At 44.8% G+C, this 20,689-nt stretch overlaps 1 protein-coding gene across 8 annotated transcripts in view; it reads left to right on the top strand.

Moving 5' to 3' along the window:
• Positions 1-20,689, top strand: part of Vti1a (vesicle transport through interaction with t-SNAREs 1A) — a 307,722-nt gene that overhangs the window by 176,264 nt on the left and 110,769 nt on the right. For 5 of the 8 annotated variants that reach the window (XM_029472448.2, XM_029472450.2, XM_029472449.2 and 2 more), the window contains 2 exons: positions 5,380-5,450; positions 6,098-6,159. In XM_029472448.2, the coding sequence (XP_029328308.1) occupies positions 5,380-5,450; positions 6,098-6,159 (133 nt within the window). Of the gene's footprint in view, positions 1-5,379; positions 5,451-6,097; positions 6,171-20,689 lie in introns of all 8 variants that reach the window. The other 3 variants (XM_029472452.2, XM_029472453.2, XM_021152368.3) reach the window with 1 other exon arrangement.

Genomic DNA, 20,689 nt, shown 5'->3' with positions numbered 1-20,689 from the left:
TCCCTGTCTTACGTACTTGGCAGTGTAAGTATCGCCTCTGCATATGCTTTTATGCTGTTATTTTATTTTCAACAGTCCATTGTTTTGGAGGAACACAATGGGGAAAATATTTTCTATTTATGCATGGTTTTACCATCTCTGGTGCTCATCATTCTTTTCTGCAAATCCGAGTTTCCATCTGGTATCACTTGGGTTCAGTCTAAAGAACTGTCTCTAACAATTTCCATAACTTACCCAGACTTGTCTACACAGTGAGTTCCTGGCTAGCCAGGGCTATACAGTGAGGCCCTGCCCCCCGCCCCCCAAATGGGAGAAAGGTAGGGAGGAAGGAGACAAGGAGAGAGGGAGAGAGGGACGGAAGAAAATATTGTTTAGGACTTAGTCAACAGCTTACTGTAGAGGCGTAAGGACCTGAGGTCAGATGCCCAGCCTCCACGTGGGACTAGGCATTGTGGCAGGCACCTGGAGTCTTATTGCTAGGGAGGTGAAGACAGAAGGGTCTGGCCACCTTGCAAGCCCCAGGCTCAGCCCCACCCTCATCCCCCATCCCTCATCACACACACACACACACACACACACACACCCGTGTCAAAAGTAGGATGGCGAACAACTGAGGAAGACACTGAAGTCAACCTCTTGTTCTGTGCACACATGCACATGATACACAAATGTCTCACTTTACATTTGAAGGACATTTTTACTAGGATGTTTTGGGTTTTTGTTGTTGTTTTTTTCCTGTTTCAGCACTTTTGAATATTGTTCTATTTTCTTCATTTTTTTATGACAGAAGTTTAACCTTCATCCTTCTGAGTGGCCTCCAGGGAGTTCGTGCGCGTGTTCACACTCGCGTGCGTTTGTGTTCCCTCTAGATATCTTTATTTCCCTTTAGTTTTGAGACACTAAACTGTTTCTATAACAAGTAGTTATAGTTTCTATAAATTTACCTTCCTCTAAGTAGTTCAACTTCTTTGATCTTTAGTTGATTTTTAAAAATACAAGTTGAGAAGTTTGGGCTATTATTTCTTTCATTTTCTCTACTCTCTGTTTTGGAAGAGCCATGTAACGATGTCCATAGAGGCCTCTTCTAACCGTCTGACAGTATGGATGCTGTGCTGTGTGCTTTTGTTACCTTCACTCACCCAGTGTGGACCACTCCGGTAACCTACAGTTAAGGTTCTTCCTTCCTTCCTACTCAAGCATCTCGTGTTTGCACTCTACTCGAATAAGCTCAGAAGCTGTTTCTTCATGGTCTGGAATTCCATTGTGCCCCTTAGAGTTTCCTCTTACCTGCTGAAAACCCATTTCTTCCCCATTCACCTCCAAAACTCTGTCTGGTTACCCTGTCAGCTGACTAAGGTCTGTTGGAGAGCTTGTATCCGCGACATTTTCTCTGAACTCCTCTCTTTCCTGCCTTTTGCATGTCTTCTACATGAAGCTGCGTGGGTTCTGGTGTGGAAATTGCTGGGTGTGCTTGCCTCTTCAGCATCATGCTGTGCTGTGCCTGGACCATGGCTCAGTTAGAGTCTTCCAGAAACCAAGCTGAGGGGCTGCTGAGCTGCAGCTCTTGTTAGACAGGCTTTATCCGTGGCCGCTAGATTCCTGACCTGTGCTGCTGATGCAGCTATAAGAGACAAGATGGCTTTCCAGGCATGGTGGTGTGCACCTGTAATCACAGCTCTGAGGGGCTGAGCATGGGTTAAGCCGTAGTTTCAGGTGTGTTGTGGCCACACCAAGACAGACTTGTCTCTAATAGTGTGTTGAATACAAGCAATATAAGGAAATGTGGGAATTCTCTTTCAGTCTGGCCTCCTCCATTGTTTCTTTCTTGGTGCATATAGATATTGAGGGAGAATTATCAGATCAAGCAGCTTAAACTGCTGTGTAGTGCTCAGCTATGCTGTGTGCTGTGCTCTGAAAGTCTGTGTGGTCATGTAATCTGCCTGGTTTCCCTCCTGTCTATATCAGCAGTACTCAGAGTAAGCAACTTACCCTAGCGAGGAGTTACTCACACTCTCCTGTACGAAAGGCTTAGATCTCTAGAATTCATCAGAGCTTTACTGCATCTCCTGTACTTGTCTTCCTTCCAGAAGGTTAGCAATTCTTGTGTCTGGTTTTTCTTGTTTCCCTGGAAGTTGTCCTGGATTCGAGCACTTCCTCCATCTCAGTAGAAGCCAAAGCCCCTCATGTCTTAAGTCTCAAATGACGAGAGATGGTTAAAAAGAAAAAAGAAAAAGAAAACCAAACCAAACAAACAAACCCTGTCTTTATGTAAACCACCTTCCCTGAGTCAGGAACTCTAAGGAGTCTTCAGTACTGAGTGTAACCCTTAAGTCTGGGGCACAGGACCAGACCCATTGTCCAAGGACACATTCCAAATGACAGAGAGACGGGTCTGGAAGGCTGTGTTCACCCTCTAACTGCAGCTTTCCAAAACAGCATGCTGTCTCCCCCATGTTAGCCTCAGTAGCCAGGAGTTTCCCAGTCACCTGTCCCAAATTGAGATTGTTGGTATAAATACCATGCATTCACCGACTGTGCAGTCTCTCTCTATAGTCCGTGAAGCACGAGTTTCACCATAGCTGAAGACAGCTCTGCTGCGCGTTTCTGTACATACATGCCCAAAGATGTAAGTAACAGCTGGGGCATTGTGGATGCCTCTCACTGCTCCTGGATTGCTAGTGGAGTTTTCAAGTGTCAGGAAATAACCTTGTGTCCTCTGGGCAATTGAAAGAAGACTTAAATGGCTTCCTTCACTTTCAAAAATAATTTTCTGGAAACCACATCCTTAACGAAGGTTGTAAAAATAAAGTTAAGTACAGTTGTGCTTGGGAATAATCAGTACCTTCTGGAGAATGTACGGCTCATAGCATAATGGCTCAAATTGAAAAATATATATATATTGAACTTATCAAATGGAACATACTGTGCTGAATTAGATCCGAGGCACCGTTTTCTTCAGCTACATTTGTAGCATGATGTTAACTTGAGTCACACCTAACTGTTCCTGGGGAATATTCTAATTCATCCCTTTCTGAAGTTCAGATCTAGTTTCTTTCATGGGCTCACTTGTGTTTGCCTCATGATGGATGAACACAGCCTGTCAAATGTTTTTATTACTTTATGAATGAAGAGACATGATGCTCTCTGAGATATGCACTGCTCAGTCCAGATCTTATCTACAAGGAGATGCCAGGCTGGTCCTGCAGGAAGCGTCTTGCTGGATTTGTGGTTACCTATTTCCTTCTTAGTTCCGACCAGAGACAGGAAAGCATTGAATGCCTATTGTATACTCTACAAAGGGATGAAGAGGAGACATGGTGCTTCCAAAGGCCCCTCGCAAGGGCCGTGGCCTGACTCCATGATTGATTCTGAGTAATTGTAAAGACAATTCATTTTACATGTCTGAGAGCTGTATTCCCGGGATGAGTCCCAGGACCTCTGTGGAGAGGATGGAAGGACAGGAAGGAAGTCTTCCTTCCAGGAATTCATTTATCACATTGTGCTGACATGTAGAGCTGTGGCATGCCGAAATCAGTTTTATTGTGTGCTTCCCATTGTTTCTTAACCTCAAGATGTTTAATGGTCAGAAAGATGCTATTTATGAAGTGTACATGTCTTAAACTGCACCGTAAATGCATTGCAGCTGTTCGTACCAAAGACCTCAAGACAATTTAAGGAACTAAGGAGTGTAGACGTGGCATGTCACAGTTGCCATGGTTTCAGGTCTGTGCACTTGAATTCTTTCTTTCAAATAATATTTATTAGCTTTATCTTATGTGTGCAAGTATTATTCTGTCCGTATGCAAGTCTGTGCACCACATGCAAGCCGGGTGCCTTCAGATTCATGGGACAGGTTACAGATAGACAGCTGTGCTGGAAACAAATGACTGTGTTAAAAGCAATCTCCTCTGGTTTGCTTTGTTTGACACACAAGTTTTGCTCTCTTTGTGTCGGTTTTGTCCATAAGAGTTATCATTTCTAATCTACCTGCCTGGGATTTTTCTCTACTGATGTATTAAAATACAAGCTAGCAGCTAAGAAATCACATCCCACCCAGGAAGCAAGGAGTTTGTGGGTGTGGCTTATGACTCCAGGAACATCCCTGACTCTTGACTTCCTAGTCCACTCATTGCTTGAATAGAGGACTATAGATCAGTTCAGAGTGGAGTTTTCCCCTGGAGAACCTGGTAGGCTCGAGGCTCCTATACCTGCTTTCCAGCGTCGCCTTCTCCAGGGCTGTGCGGAAGAGCCTGAGCAGGAACTGGAAACCTTGCTGGGACTTAAATTTTTTTTTAATCTCATTCTTTCATTTCTTCATTTCTTCCATAAATACTAACTGAGGTGTTAGACACAGTATCAGTAACCTCTTCCATTTGTTTGAAATCATGTATTATTATATGGTCTGCTTTGATAGGAAGTAATAGTGTTTTCCTGAAATAATGATTTGTACCATAGAGTAATGTGTAGAACACGAGCTAGGAAGGCATGAGGGTGTGACGGGTGCGTGTGCAGCAGTGCATCCGAGCATTGTTCTGGCACCCGATCCTGACAAAGGCAAGTCGAAGTTCTTTCTCGTAAGATAGGCACCTCCTGGGGACAGCGAATGAAACTGGGGGAACAAAATCATTCAAACAGCTGTATATACGTAAGATCAGGTCATATGTAGTGTTTTGTTAAATATCTGTAGTCAGAGCAGAGACTGCCAAGGGCCATCCAAGCATATGAGAGATGGTAACAGGGGAAATCCCCATTGCAGGCAGCAGTATGGCTTTAACAGACGCTAAGTGGTATTTGGGTCTAAGAATTTGGAAGTTGAACTGTCCCTTACCTGATTTGACTCAAGAATCTACAGCAGCTAATAGAACATAAAAGGGCTCTTGCTCCCAGGAGAAAATGCTGTAGGTGAGAAAAGTAAGAGTCCCATGCATTGAAATCACAGTTTTTCTAAATGGATATTGACTTACATTGGTAAACAGTGCCGTAAGAGAGAACAAGACCCCTCCAAGTTACTCTCAGAGTGTAAAATCCAAGGCTGTACTCCTCAGTGATGAAGTACTCAATCATTACACCTAGGCCCTCCATCTTGCTAGGAATTTCCTGGAGTGACCTTGGACAAGTCACATTACCCCTAAGTCATTGATGCCATATGGGCTACAGTCTCCTTGTTGGATTTTTAAAATCTCACCTAGTCATCCACAAGATGGGAAATTTATCAGATACTGTATTTCAAATACATTAATTAAAACTTATCTGGTATGTAAGGCACACCCCTTTATTTGGTTCTATATCTGTGATCATCCTAGTACTTTGGGGGGTATATTGAGTGCTCTCCATGCACCCCAAGATGCCATTCTTTACATTTTCTCTTCTTTTCCATAGAGCAAATCGGCCAAGAGATGTTGGAAAACCTGAGTCATGACAGAGAAAAGATACAGCGGGCACGTGACCGAGTGAGTATACATCATCCCGCTATTTACATGGTCATAAGTGAGAAGGCATGGATAAGAGGCTGTTGGGATGGACACAAGATAGTGACAGCGTAGCCATGAGGATGTGTGTGTGTAAGGACAGTCAGGTAGGTAGGTGGCCATGTGGAAGAAGAGAAAGCAAGGGCTTGAGATGAAGGGAAAAGCAGCTGGCTCTCTCCTCATCTCCGAATGCCCCCAAGTAAATATTTAAATAACTCCGTGACTACTGAAAGGAAGCCACTGAGGGAGAGTTTGGAGTTTATCAATCTTTCAAAGAACAGAGATTTTGTTCTGAAACTGGCCCTCATCTTCCTTGGCTTCATTCCGTTTCCATTTCTATTTTTAAGACTGTGCATACTCATATTAAAGATTAATCACCACAGGTATGGTGAGCCCTTTGTGTGTGTGAGGCACTCATTTTTAAATCTGGCTCAAGCATCCACCGTCAAGCTCCTGGAAGCCCTCCTAGAGCTCTTTAGTCTCTGGAGCTGAGAGTCTGTGTGTGTGTGTGTGTGTGTGTGTGTGTGTCACTGCTTGGCTTTCTCCTGTGGAGCTGTGACCCTTCAGCAGATGCCTGAGAATCATCTAACTCCATTTTCCTCTACTTCCACCATGCTGTCCCCACGCAGCTCCGGGATGCAGATGCAAACCTGGGGAAGAGCTCTCGGATTCTGACGGGGATGCTGCGAAGGTAAGAGCCAGGTAGGGAGCGAACATCTGTTTTCCTCTCTTCTTAACTGTGTTTTCTTCCTTCCCGCTGGGACTGAGCCAGCTGCTGGGATCCTGCCTCTCCCTCCAAGGCTGGGTCAACACCCTTTCCAAATAACAGAGCACCGAAGTTAACCCTTTCTTGTCAGAGACATATAATGGGTTACTCAGATTAGAGACAAGCTTGAGCTGAGGGGCCTACCTCAAGCTATGGGAAAAATTAGGGTTAGACAAGAAGCATTTTTCTATAGCCTGAGGAAGGCCCATGGCAAGAGCATGCCGACTTTCCTCTCACTTCTGACGGCGGAAGTGCAGGCCTGCCATCATCCGGAGAACACTAGGTACCGGCTCTGCTCTTTGTTTCATTGCTGAGAAGGCTGCTTGGGAAACAGTGTGATGACTCAGGTCGATACTTAACACTGATAAGAATGTCGCAGGTATCAGAGTAAGCTCAATCCATTGGGCACACAACAAATGTTTTAAGCACTGCTTGTGTAACTAAGCTTTGGTTGATGGAAAATATTCGGATAATTTAAAATGGTAAATGAATAAAGATAGGTCATAGTCTAAGTCTGTTCCACTCTTACTTTACACCAATGCTCTAAAGAGTAAAAAGACGGTTTACCATGGTCATGCGAGCGTGGAACTCTGAGTGGCTAGGCGAGGTGGACGCCGAGTGTTGTGAGGGAGCGGAGGAAAAGCCAACCCTTCTTTTCAGACAGCTGTATAACACAGCTGAAGCCCTCTCTGCTTGTTGTACATCCATGTACAGCAACATGCTAAAGCTGTCTGCAATGCTAGAGGTTCACTGCGTAAGACCCAAATAAGTGGATAATTGTTACTTGTTGGGGCTGATGTGATTTCTCCATGACACCATCAGTGGTGAACCTGCAGTTCCCAGTGTGTTACCAACCGAGCTGCTTCCCACCCTTTCCCTTCGCTGGAGGCGCCATCCCAACTCAAACAAAAACCTGCAGGGCCCTGCTTTAAGAGCAGTGCATAAGTGACCTAAGAAAGACTCAGAGTCCAAAGAGAAGAGCACTAGCAACTGAAGGAATGCATCAGTGCCTAAAGACAATAAAAAGAAAGAGAGCTGTGCCTCCTGCTTCCCTGGGAGGCCCCTGCGATATGAGCTGTAACGAGCCTTCTGCATATGTCTCCATTTTGTCAAATCTCATTAAAGAGTCCTCCTGCTTTCTGTCGATTGAGCTGTCCAGAAATCATTCATCATTTTTAGTGTAAAAAAAATCATGTGGTTATTTAAATAATATCATATTAATGTTAAAGTTCAGCTGTCACTTCCTGGTATGGCTTAATCAGATGTAGCATTTAGGAAAAATAGTTTATTCTGGCTCTTCGTGGCTTTCAGGTTGGCAGATTCAAATAAGGATTTATGGCTTTCTAAACCCATGTGCTTCTGCCCATGTTTCTGCTTGATGTACCTCACCCTTGGTACAGGACAGTGCAGACAGTTGTCTCAACAGATAGAGCATCCTTTCATATGGTGTTTGAATAAATTTGCAAGTCATTTAGAGCGGGTAGGAGCACCAACAGTCTGCACCCATTGGGCTTTCTGGAGGGGAATCACACCCCCAAGGTGGCTTCCTGAGGGCTGCCAGCTACTTGGGCTTCCCTTTGTAAGCAAATGCAGCTCTCCACTTTGTCACCTCCTTTTGGAATGTGTCCTTTCTCAACCTCTCAGTCATGACCCCTTTGAGGGTAACATATCAGATATCCTATATATCAGATATTTATGCTATAATTCATAATAGTAGCAAAATCACAGATATGAAGCATAAAAGTATATAATTTAATGGTTGGGGGGTCACCACAACAAGAGGAACTGCATTAAAGGGTCATAGCATTAGGACCATTGAGAACTACTAAAGGTCTAAAGGAAGAGCAGAAATAAAACTCCCGAGATAGACAGCACCTTACTGTGCCTGACTCAGGAATACCCTCAGGTCCTTTGGTGTAACATGTAGAACAGTGTATTTCGCTAGAAAAGGCTGGCATGTGGATATCCGCCAAGACACCATGAGAAGCACCTCCAATCAATGTATCAGTGCTCTAACTCAGGCATTAGGAGAGTGAGGAGTGGTGGCTTAGGGGTTTCTACTTACTATCCCAGATGTCAAACAGTTGACTTTCTGTTGGAGGAAATGCAAACATCATGCCAGCTACATCATTATATGGGACTTATTTCCCAAAAGTAAGTCTCTCAGGATATGGGCCCAGTGGTCATTTTCAGACCACAGTCTTTCTACCTCAGACCCTTGCTGATGTCTGTCCTCCCTCCCATCCCCCGGTTCACATGGCAGTCGCTGCCCAGCACCGAGGGAGGGAATTGCAGAACCCACACTGGACACTCCTTTTCCACACTAACACTGCGCATCACAGCCACATCGCGTAGCAACAGGTGCTTCTGACTGAGGGGGGAGGCTGGTATTAAACCCTGGGCTCACAGTTCACCTTCACAGATGTGTGAAGGAAGAGAATGTCTTTGATCATGCATTTACCTATGAGTGAATAAACCCATTAATTTTTAATATGGTAAATTCTGTGAAACAAACACAAATACAAACCAGAGAATTCTAATAAAGAAAAGTTCCTGGTTGCTTCAACTTTTGTTTTTAAAATTGTACAATGAACAGAGATGACAGGGCATCATCCGTAATCGGGGCCAGGTTGCTTAGCAATGGCTAATCAATCGGTCATGAAGTCAGGAGGACCCATGTTCATCTTTACCAAAGTCTGTACCTGTGTCTACTTAGTCATATATGAGAGCGACCAAATAGTAAGCGGCATTTATAGGACCCGGAGCCTCTGACCCACCCCACCCATGCCTCCCGGTCTTCTGTTAGCTTCCTGCCTCCCTGTGTACCTCTCTTTTCTCTCCCCTCTCCCCCTGCTTACTCATGTCTTCAGTAAATATTTAATGTCTGTGTGCACAGCCCAGGGACCAGGAAATACAAACACATCTTTCTTTGCTTTTATGGTGCTTCAGTGTACAGAGAATATGTACACCATAGAAATTACCTCATTCTCAGGGAAACTGCTTGAGCCCTCCACCTCTGACTCTTCCTTGCAGATTCCTAAGAGGGCTCCAGAAGCACCAACAGCCAGAAAAAGATAAATTAGGGAAATAGAATATGGTGTGTTTAATCATAAACTAAAAATGTTATGCAGAAAAGGATTGCCATGCCTCGTTTAGTGAACTAGCAACTGGTGCAGTCAAACAGAAACTCTCTTTCATGTAGCTACACCGTCTTGTCAAAGGAAGAAAACAAGGGAGAAAACTGTTCCATTCAGAATTATAAGAGTAAAACATGACATCAGAGTGAAGCCATGGCTGATTCCTGGAAAGTCATTTTTCTTCTCTCTTGACATAGATGGAAAGCTACCTCGGGACAGCCTGTTCATTTCCTGGCCTCTAGACAGACTTTAAATAAAGTGGATTCAGATAACAATGAAAATAGCCACAAAACAAATAACCATTCATGTGATAACTGGGGCCACGGAATGGATTTCTCATTGAGCCTCACAAAATTCCGTCATTGTAATTGGTTGTTCTCGGGTGGGTATCACTGGGGGCCCAAGTGTTTCTTCCTGTGTGTAAACGCCCATGTGCGTGCTAGCAAGCATGTATGTTTTATGCATCTTACTAGAAATCCTTTCTTTTCTTTTTTAACTTGGATTCTTTTTGCTGTTACTGTTGTTTTTCAGGACAGGGTTTCTCTGTGTAGCCCTGGCTGTCCTAGTACTCACTCTGTAGACCAGGCTAGCCTTGAACTGAAAGATCTGTCTCCCTCTGCCTTCCGAGTGCTGGAATTAAAGGCATGTGCCACCACCACCTGTATGTATCTGGGATTCTTATCGTATCAAATACTGGTGAGAATCAATAATAATATGAGATTTTCAGGACTTTTATTTAAAAAGAAAGGAAGTTATGATTCTGTTTCTTTTACCTCTGAAAAAGTAGATAGTAATTCATAACTTGTCATTAACATCTTTTCTAGAAATACCTGTATTCCTGTAGAATGTAGCTAAAGTGTAGTCTGGGAGCTCCTTTAGCATGAAGTTGGAAGATATGTTACAACTATAATTGCCAGCTGCATCATCTGTGCTGGTGTCTGGGTTACAGCAGGAAGCAGCTTCCATTTGATGAGCTCGGTGTCATATACTTTGACAATGGCTGCCATACATACAATCAGAGTGCTCCCGTTAACAGTGAACTCTGTCTCCCAGTGGCTTATAGGACCTCCTTTCACAGGGCCTTGGCAGTGCATCTTCTACAGCTGACCTATGAAAGACCAAAGGACTGTTGCAAATGCAGGGGCCCTGCAGCACTGCTTGTAATATGTTGCTGAGTATGCCTGTCAAGTGACTTGAGCCTGGGGAACAACAGCACCTATCCTTACAATCACAGTTTATGTCTACACATTGTCTGCTTGTGTAGGTAAAATGACAGACAAAACACCAACGTGCAGGCAGACAATTCGTAAGGGTAGGTGTAAGATCAGTCTACTGCAGACACTTGGTTTTCAGGTCAAACAGACTTATTTTACATAGGCCATGGCTAGATGTTTGTGCTGCTGTAGAAGGTGACTCTTCCTTGACCTTAGTCCACAGCAAACCCTGTGCTGTGTTCTGGGTGATCTTGTCGTATCTGAGACTCAGCAGGGCTTTCAGGGCAGTGAGGGAGGGGCCGTGGGAATGTGCTCCTGGGTCTCGCGCACCAGAGGAATGGCTTCTCCCGAGCGGATCCCTCTCTTCTCTCTCACCGTCACCCTCCATTCCCTAAGTGGTGACAGGTGTACACTGACATGGACAGCATCTCAAGTGTTTCAACCTGGAGTTTCTCCAGCCCCCAGTCAACTGTTCCTCCTCCATATAAAACACTGCACTTCTGCTCATTCTCGGGCTTCCGAGGTGGGACCTGGGCTAGGTGCATGCAGCGACCAGAAAGGGACGCTTCTGTCTTGGCCCTGTTTGTGACTAAATGTCCTGCTCATCCCTTGGATTGCTGCCTCTTCAAGGCCAAAATGGTAGTGTTGCCAGCAAGTTAAAGAATAACTTTGTTTCCCTAGTCAGATTCTTCTAGTAACCTCTTGTGTACTGGGCCAGGCCCAGGATTCACGATTAAAGGGTCATTTCAGACCAACCTAGGGGGAAAGACGTTGCCTCAACAGATAAGCAACAACAACCAAAAAGTAAACATAAAAATAAAATAAAATAAAATAGCCAGGCTCTTGCTCTGAGGTCACTCACCGATACACCGAGGCTGCCACTCCTGACTAGCTCTTACAGAGCGAGCCCTCATGCATATCTGCCCCTGTATTGTACTCCATGCCTGAGACCTGATTTAGCCCTAAACCACCTGGCATTGTCGTGCTGGAGAGAGGAGAGTTCCTAAGGACGTCAGCAAGGAGAAGATCCAGGCTTTAAAGCCAGCTGGTTTCTCCGAGCAAACTCCAGGAGGTTCCTGATGACAAGTTCTGCCTCAGAACAGTTCTCAGTGGCCAGTAGCAGAGGGAGAGCAAACCGGCCTGACGTCACAGTTCCGCTGCTCTGTGACCTTATATGAGTCCGTTTCTTCTGTGAAATGACTGCACACTAAACAAATCCTTTGAGTGACTGCACTTTTAACATATATTGAAAAATGAACACTTGAATAGTATATGTGGTCAACTGTCCCTATGTTCCTTGTGGCCTCAACAGTCCCTCCTAGTTAGTGGGTACAGTACTAGCAGGTGTTAGGTCTTTGGCCAGTGTAGACTTACCGCACCTTCAGAATGACTCAAGGGCATATTTTCATTCTCCTTTTAAGAAATACATTGAAGGGCGTGGTAGCACAGGCCTTTAATCCCAGTCCTCAGGATGCAGATGGACCTCAGAGAGTTTGATGGCAGCGTGCTCTACTGGCAAGGTGCAGGCCAGCCAAGACTATATATATATAGTAAGACCCTGGAGAGAGAGGGGTGTGGAGGGGAAGAGAGACAGAGAGAACTGGTTGCTGGTTGACCGGTTGATGAGTGCCAGCATGCCTACCTCCAGTACCTGCAGTACCTGGATCCCCCTGTGGCCCACCCGTGGACACAGTGGGCAGACTATATTTAGTGGGTGTATTAAAAGCATAGGATAAACCCCACTAGGTCCTGCTCTTGGGGTGTACTGTAGCCCCAGTGTGCCTGGAATGCCTTTAGGGTTGGCCGATAAAAACCCACAGTGTGCAGCAGAAGCACCCGTGCTCCCTCTTCCTGCCAGTGCTTGGCAAATATCATGGTAAGAAAATGTTATTTTTTGCGTCGAGTGCTGCATCACCTGGGGCCTTATCCTCGCTGGAGAAAACAGTTCCAGTTTTGTTTAATTATTGAAAAACGACATTCTGTGTAGGCGTGTGCAGAAGAGTTAGGCTGTGGGCTCAGTCGGCTGCTTGCTAGTATTAACCTTTTGCCAGAATCTTCTCCGTGCCTCGATTTCCTCTCTTATAAAAGTAGGGACTGCGATAGCCTCTGCCTCGTAGACTCTGACAGTTAGACAAGACAATGAATGCATGTAACAGTGCCTGTGACTCATAAGGGTCTCAGGAAACGTGTGGTATTTCCATTACCATCAGTGCTTTGAGGGGGGAAAAAACCTTGAGAGCATTTGCTGACATCAGAGAGTTATTTAAGAGGGTTTTCGTAGGTGTGTACATTTTAACTTGACAGTTTACGCTCACAAAAGGTTTTTAGAAAATTATGAATTAGTAAGTGATAAAAATAAAAATCCTGTGATCCTTTCCTGATACCCCTCTTTCTCTCCCTTTTTGTAGGCCCTCAGCTGCCACAGTGCTAAACTCCCCTAGAGTACCCAGGCTTCTGCAGAGCTAAGCACCTGCAAGCAGTTGATTTTTCTCTCTCACATGGAGGAAGCCCCCACCCCACTCCTTCCCCGTACCTCTTTCCCGCCTCTTTTATATGTTAATGTATGATTGGCCGATTTGTCCTCCACAATTCACAGTGAGCAGTCTCCTGCTGGAGGAAGGCACCTCACCCCCCACAAAATTGTTCCTCCGCAGCATCATCTCCACGATGCCAGTGAGCAGACCGGGTCCTGCTCCTGTGGATGGTAATCCTCCACAGCGCTGGGTACACTCATCCTTTCAGAGCTAGCTCTGCCTTTGCCATTCATACTGGCCAGGATGCTCTGAGTATAAGTGACAGAAACACTGACCAGACTGGCCACACACACACACACACACACACACACACACACACACCTCAGGCTGAGGAGAGATTTGACCTTAGATACCCTGGAGTTAAAGGCTCAGATGATGCCATTAGTCCTGAGCCTTGCTCCTGGACACTCACACCTCTCTGGTGAGGGGCCTGCCACTCTGTGGGAACCAAGTCTTGCCACCTTCTTTATTTTCTCTGTGACACTCCATGAGAAGAGCTATGTATGTGGTTTATGTGGGGTGGGGTGCTGGGTGTCCTTAATGCCATCTGAGTGACAGCGTGGAGTCGCACTGGCTCTTATCGGCTCTAGTCAGATAAGTCATAAACGTGATGTGATGTGATGTTCCAGAAAAGGGATCCTGTTCTGAGGACAGACACAAGATTGACCACATCGAACTCAAGAGAACAGGCTGGCAGAGTTACACATCTTACCTTCCTCGTACTCCAAGGGAGCAGCCATCTTTCCTCATCAGGCCCAGGTCCCACCCACATGGCCCTGGTGTATCCTTCAGTGTATCCCAGAAGACCCTAGCATCATCTTGTGTCACGTGACTGTGTGTCTGTTATTAGCACTTGTATCTCAGTTCTCGGCTAGGTCCTTTTTCTCCCACTCCCTCCCTCCCTCCTTACAGTATGATACAGCCAGCCGCAGTAAGCAAGGGAGGACAAAGCTGAATGAGAAAACACCAAACCAAGAGTGGCAGGACTCAGCCGGTGTGGGCCTCCCCCAGACGCAAGCACAGAGTCACACACAGATTAAAACATGCACACCTGAAGAGTGGCAGGACTCAGCTGGTGTGGGCCTCCCCCAGACGCAAGCACAGAGTCACACACAGATTAAAACATGCACACCTGCAGCAAAACAGGACAGAGCTGGGCTGTTGGTAACCAGATGTCTACTGAAGAGTACCCATGTACTGGTGACCTAAGGAGGGGCTTTTCTGGAAGAGGGCCCTGTCCTCCTCCCCTCTTGACTCCTAGCCTCTGGGGGCTAGGGGCTCCCTCATACTCCACATGGGGCCATGGCCCTCCACAACAAGCCTCACTGATCACCTTTGGAAGGATGAGTGGGACTAGCTACAAAGTTCTATGGCAGTTCCCATGGGTGCAGTGTAGTTGAAACCATGCATGCTTTGACGGCTTGCACTCTGGCCACATGGAAGCGTGCTCGCTCAGAGGCACACTCTGTCCCCTTATCTCATCACAATAGAAAGGCAGCTTCTACTTCTTCTCCATTGTGAGCCTCAATTTGACCTGTTTCTTGAATTACCTTTCTCTTACGCCATTCCTTTCTCTCCACACGTGTGCCGTTCTTTAATGCGACGGCGTGATGGGAGAACTTTACCTTCACCGCCAGTGAATGCCTTCTTTGAACGCAGCCTTGAGCTGTTAACTCTACGCAAGATGCTCTAGGCCTCCCTTATAAACAAGTAGTGGAGCCACCCTACCCCCCATAAATGGCTATTTATTAACATATACATACATCACCGAAGAGCATCTTACAATTCCTGGCTCCTGCTTTCCCACTGCTGCCTGCTCCATTGTGGGTCAGGGAGGCTTTTCGCACCTGTTTCATTTACTGCTGGAGGTGGGGACAACTTCATAAACCCAGGGTGAGAGTGTCTCCTACACACACACACACACACACACACACACACACCTTCTGCTGCCACCACTGTCGCCTCCACAGCCACCACCATGTTTTTCTGTTTGAACACTCACACTGTAGATCAGCGTATTCACACATCAATTCTAAAAGGATCGCTGTGTTAGGAGACGGCACAAAGCCAGCTCAGTAACAGCTCATGCACAGTGCAGGTGGTCAAGCCTCGCTGCCACCCAGATCAAAAGTCAGACGACTGCGAAGCTGCTTTTCAAAGTGCAGTGGGGAAGACAAGGCGAGGTTTATCCGCACGGACAAGAGCGAGTTACGGATATACATCACAAACTCGAGCACAGAGCAGGGTTTCACAGTCCCAGTGTAAACGAACCTAACATGGACGGTTTTAAGGGCAGCTCTGCCTAGTTTCATTTTCTTTTTATATAATTGTTTTTCCTTAAAATGACTATCTTACTGCGCGGCAATTGATAATTATTATTTATGCTTTGCTGCCATTCTTAAAGTAGCTAAGAATCTTTGAAACCCACCTTTAGGGCAGGAAATGGCTCCTTTTCACGGCTGCCTTTCTCAGCAGCATTTAAAGGCAGATTGCTACTTACACCACACAAGCAGGTTTGTCTGTTGTAAACAAAGTTACGTGCTGGAAACTGTGCCTTCCCAAAAATGGTTTCCAGGGAAGCCATAATAAGAAACAACTGTGGGTCCCTGGAGACTCTGTCATCTAGGTAGTAAGAAAGAATTCTTTGCTTTTCTAGGAAAAAAAAAAAAAAAGCAACACAGTTTGTTAAGAAACACATTTAATATCCAAAAATGAAATTAACATGTTTCTTAAGTTACAAACTTTGAGGTTGTGATTCTTCATTTTAAATTGTCTCCGACATTGCTTGACAAGATGGCAGCAAGCATGAAAGGAGGAGCAGCCTTCCCCCCCACCCCCACCCCAAAGGTCTTTATAAAAGATTTTGGAGAAAAACAAAAACAAAAACAAAAAAGCAAAACAACAAAACCAAACAAAAAGAAAGCTTTGGACCTGGCATGTGACCAGCAATGGAAAATGCTAGGATGGTAAGTTAGGGTCCAGTTTAAAGAGAACCGGCTGGCATGGCCTGACCCTGGGGGGAAGAGTTTCTGTGTGCTATTGCACTTCACCTAGGGCTAAGCCCTCAAACCCCCCACGGTCTGCTCCTTAATAGTTCTACGATGTGGGGAAATCCTGAGGACATATTCATCTCCAGTTAGTTCAAGGCATCTGAACAAGGTCCAAACATGCCCTGGTTAAAAAAAAAAAAAAACCTCTCAGTCTCAAGCCCTAAGGAAGTAGTTCCTCTCTTTGGCTAGCTTCCCTGAGTCTCTGAACCACTGGACTTTTCTGAGTGTGTGTGTGTGTGTGTGTGTGTGTGTGTGTGTGTGTGTAAGTTTCTTCTAAACTTCCATAATATTTTCAAAATAGTCGGAAACCAAGCCCTCAAGGCACCTGTGTGCAGGCTTAGTACCATGTAGTCACTCTGATACCTGCACTGTTTCTGAAGTGTGCTGGTGTAAGAGGAGCTCCTGTGTTGACTCTGTCGGAAAAGTTCACTGTTTCTCTGCATATGCTTGTGAAATCAGGTCACTGCCAGGAAGAAGTCCGTAAGGGCCATCACGACCGACCATTAAAATGCACCAGGACTGTAGTGAACCAGGGCTCTGCATGGCTTCATCCCAGGCAATCTTCATAAAACTAAACTGATACCATTATTACATCTATATTCTGAGCCAAATACTTGAGAGTGGGTAATTTTATGACGTATAGACACATATCTGGTTTATGGCTCTTGAAGTTCATGTTTGAAGAACATGCCATTTGCTCCTGTTCAGCCTCTACTGTAGGGGCTCACCTACAAATCCCACCAACATGAGGGTAAGCTTACAACTCATAGACCTCTGGGAACACATTCAGACCATAGCTGTTACAGACATCGACGCCTACAGAAACCAAGTCTGATCCAAGTCCTCCCACCAAGATGGGACAAAACTGGGGCCAGCAGCCAAACTAACCATGTACTCGCCGTGTCCGCTGTAGTGGTATAGTCAGCATCCACTTCAACACAAGGATCAGTCTTTTCCTGCAGGTTCACTCAGAACCGTGTCCCCAGGAGACCCAGTATCTGACTTTCAAGGTTTTGTGTAAATGGCATGTGCTTGGGATGTGTGTACATGGGATGTACACATGATGTACATGGGATATACACATGATGTACATGGGATATACACATGATGTACATGGGATATACACATGATGTACATGGGATATACACATGATGTACATGGGATATACACATGATGTACATGGGATATACACATGATGTACATGGGATATACACATGATATACGTGAGTGCAGTTCATAGTACCTTGATTTACCTAGTGCGTGAGAGATCAAGGAAGAGACAGATACCTGGGACAGGAAGAGAACACCTCTTGTCCCTGAGTGGGCAAATGAGACTCCACAAAGGAAGTGGCAGATGACCACCTGGCTTGAGAGTCACAGCTTCATTCTCAGTCACATAGGGAGCACACCAGCTCTTTTTCATGTCAGGGCACTTAGGAAACTAACAGCTCAGAACCTCATCTACTCACAAAGCTAGCATGCCAAGCTCCAGTGTGACCTGAATCTTAAACTTAACTTGCTAAGGAGACTTTAATTGTGGCAGAATTTAAGGTTTCCTCCAAGAGGACAGCTTGGAGTCGCTTAAGTAATTCCAATTGTTAGGAAGAAGAAAACCTTCTCGTGTGTCAGAAAAATACTAAGAAGTTTTGTATGTCTAACTAAAGTTACCTATTTAAAGAACTTCCCGGCCTTTGAAATAATACTGCATATTGACCATATGTAATGTGTGTGTGATTCACGAGGAGATGCGAAGGACATTAGCAGAATTGGCATGGATTTGTTTTATTATGTTATATTGTCAATTTGGTAAGTATATCACTTAAATTGCTGAATTTCGCCATATATTCCAATTAAATATTTCTCATTGAATGGCCATATAGAAAATAAGTTCGTTGAAAACTTGCCCCGTCAATAAAGAAAGCCATTCATTTTCTGTTCTGTATACATGATCTGAAGCTACAGCCTTTTAGGTCTTTTAATCTGTTTGTTCAAGGCCAAGCTATTTATATGGATAATTTTTAAAGCTTCTGTATAAAGGGAAGAAAAGAACATTTTATTTATTCACCGGGGTTTTTATGTGCCTTGAAATTGCATAGATAAAGTATTTTCAAGCTCATAGATCTGGAGAAGATAAAAGGTCTCTTATTTTATAAGGCTTTATATAAGCTTTTCAGAGGCACAGTCTTCTCATGGCTAGAATTTTTAAAATAAAGCATTATTTCACTATTATAGCTAGAGTCTGATGTAGGCATTTCTTTTTCCTGCCTTGAATTACATGTTAAATTATGCATTTAAGGTTTTTCTTACTGCATTTTACCCTCTGCATTTCAACAGTTCCCTTGTTGGATAAACTGATTCACCGAGCCTCACTTTTAGTGTCAGGCAACTATTTAATGCCTGGAATTCTGAATATTAAGCAGCAGTGAGAAACTGATTAACCAGTTCTAATGAACACGGAGTGCGAGGCATTACCTGGCTCTGTAACATTAATGTGAGGATAAAAGTATTTACCGTTACCTCTTAGAGGCTTTTGCTGGCCTACCAGACTGAAAAGCAGAGCAGTTTTGAGCTCAAGCTCCTCTGGAGCCAGACTCTGGATGCACATTAGCTGCTGGTAGCTTTGCCATGTCAGGGCCAAGGCACATCTTTCCCTGGCTGGAGCACTCCCAAGCTATCACAGGCATCAGACAGGTGGGGAATAAATATTGTAGAATAGCGGGGCATCGGAAGAGAAGCTCCTGATCCGGGGACTCGGTTTGGACAGACTTCAATGAGAGCAAACAGGTGTTCCTGGGAAGAGCTGTCCTCAGATGGCTGGGGGTGTGCCATCCTCTCACACATAAAAGTTCCCTTTCCCTCTGCCTGCAGGAAAAGCAGAATTAACTACCACTCTTTCTTTTGAAATGGAAAAAGAGAAATCAAACTATGGCACGAGATTTTGGCTCGGTCAGAGTTCCTACAAAGTTTGCAGTCTAGGTTGAAGGAGAGAACCTGGGCACAGCGTCCTCGCTGCCTTCTGTAGACAGAGAGATGCCTGGACAGTGAGGTAGATGCGCAGATCTTTTGCACCATGTGTGCACCTCCAAGATGTCATAGTCTTTCCTTATGTCGGTCCTTTCTTTACTTGGCAAATATTTCCTGAGTGCTTGGACTTTCTAAATTATGGAGCTAAGTGCTAGGGACAGAATGGAGGATGGAGGAAGGACCCACCTCCAAGATGCTCAGCCTAAGTTGTGGTCATTGTACTTGGTCTGGTTAGGAAAGCCCCCAGCCCAGGGCCTCAGGGAGGCTGGACAGAAGGGCATTGCCGACATAAGAGCCATTTCCTTTTGTAATGGCAGCATATGAAGATATGATCCACAGTTGCTATTTGGGGCATTCTTTTGAAATCATACTTCTCCAATAAAGTGTAAAATAGTAATGAGTATATTACATTTTAAAATTCTTTCTAATTTCTTTTTCTTGAAACAAGCTGTTCCATTGATTTTAACTATTCTCTTCTAGCAGTGAGTCTAGGACTGTATTACATTTTATTAATAGTGTGGGGTTTTTTACTTGTAATTATAATTTTCATAATTATTAAAATTCTAATAAGGGTATTTCTTTAAACAAATGTATTCCTTCATAGGGAAAATTAAGAAGCATACTACCAAAACATGGTATGGCACCCTATAAATACGTACATCTTTTTCTTTTTTTTTTTTTCTTTTGTAATTCTTTTTTGAGATAATAGTATAATGGCCTAATTTCCCCCTTCCCTTTCTTCCCTCCAAACCCAAACCCTTCTGTATACTCCACCTTGTTCTCTTTCAAATTCACTGCCTCTTTTTAGTAATTGTTGTTATATACATACGAAGGGGGTGGTCATATGTACTGGTTCATTTCTAAATAACATACATACAACCTGCTCGGTCTGCATAGTGTTACATGTGTGTATGTTTTCAGGGCTGACCATTTGCACCAAGGGCCAACACTTGGTGTGCTCTCCCCTGGGGAAGGCTATTGCTCCCAGTCTCAGCATTCCTTACTTGCCTGCAGTTGTTTGTGTGGGGTTGAGGCCTCCTGATAACAACAGTCATAGATGTTGTCGTTTCCTAGTGGGGTCATCCTTGCTCAGCTCCTGTGTGGGCCATCATGTTGCTGAGACTTTATGGGTATAGGTTGGCGTAGCTTCTAACGTTCTTAGGAGACGATCCCAAAGAAAACTCCCTGATCTTACAGTCTTTCTGCCTACTCTCCTGCCGTCATCCCTGAGCCTTAAGGTACGGAGGGGCTGAAGTGTTTCACAGTTGGGAGTGAGGTTCACAACTCTGCATGTTCAGGTTGCATTCTCTTGTAATGGTCTTCTGTCTAGTGCAAAGAAATGTTTCCTAGATTAGAGGTGAGGCGTCTTCCCACCTCCTCTTCTGCAGGGTTTCCTGAGCCCTGAGGGGAACGATTGGATGAAGACATGGGTTTAGCGCTGGGTATTCCAAGGCCTCTCATTCTGCCTTGTCCAGTTGTGGGTCTCTGGATCTGTT

This window comes from Mus caroli, unplaced genomic scaffold, assembly GCF_978045245.1.
Source record: "Mus caroli unplaced genomic scaffold, Mus_caroli_1 scaffold_20, whole genome shotgun sequence".
NCBI classification, from domain to species: Eukaryota; Metazoa; Chordata; class Mammalia; order Rodentia; family Muridae; genus Mus; species Mus caroli.
Note: the sequence above shows the minus strand (reverse complement) of the source record. Positions and strands in the feature narration are given on the sequence as shown.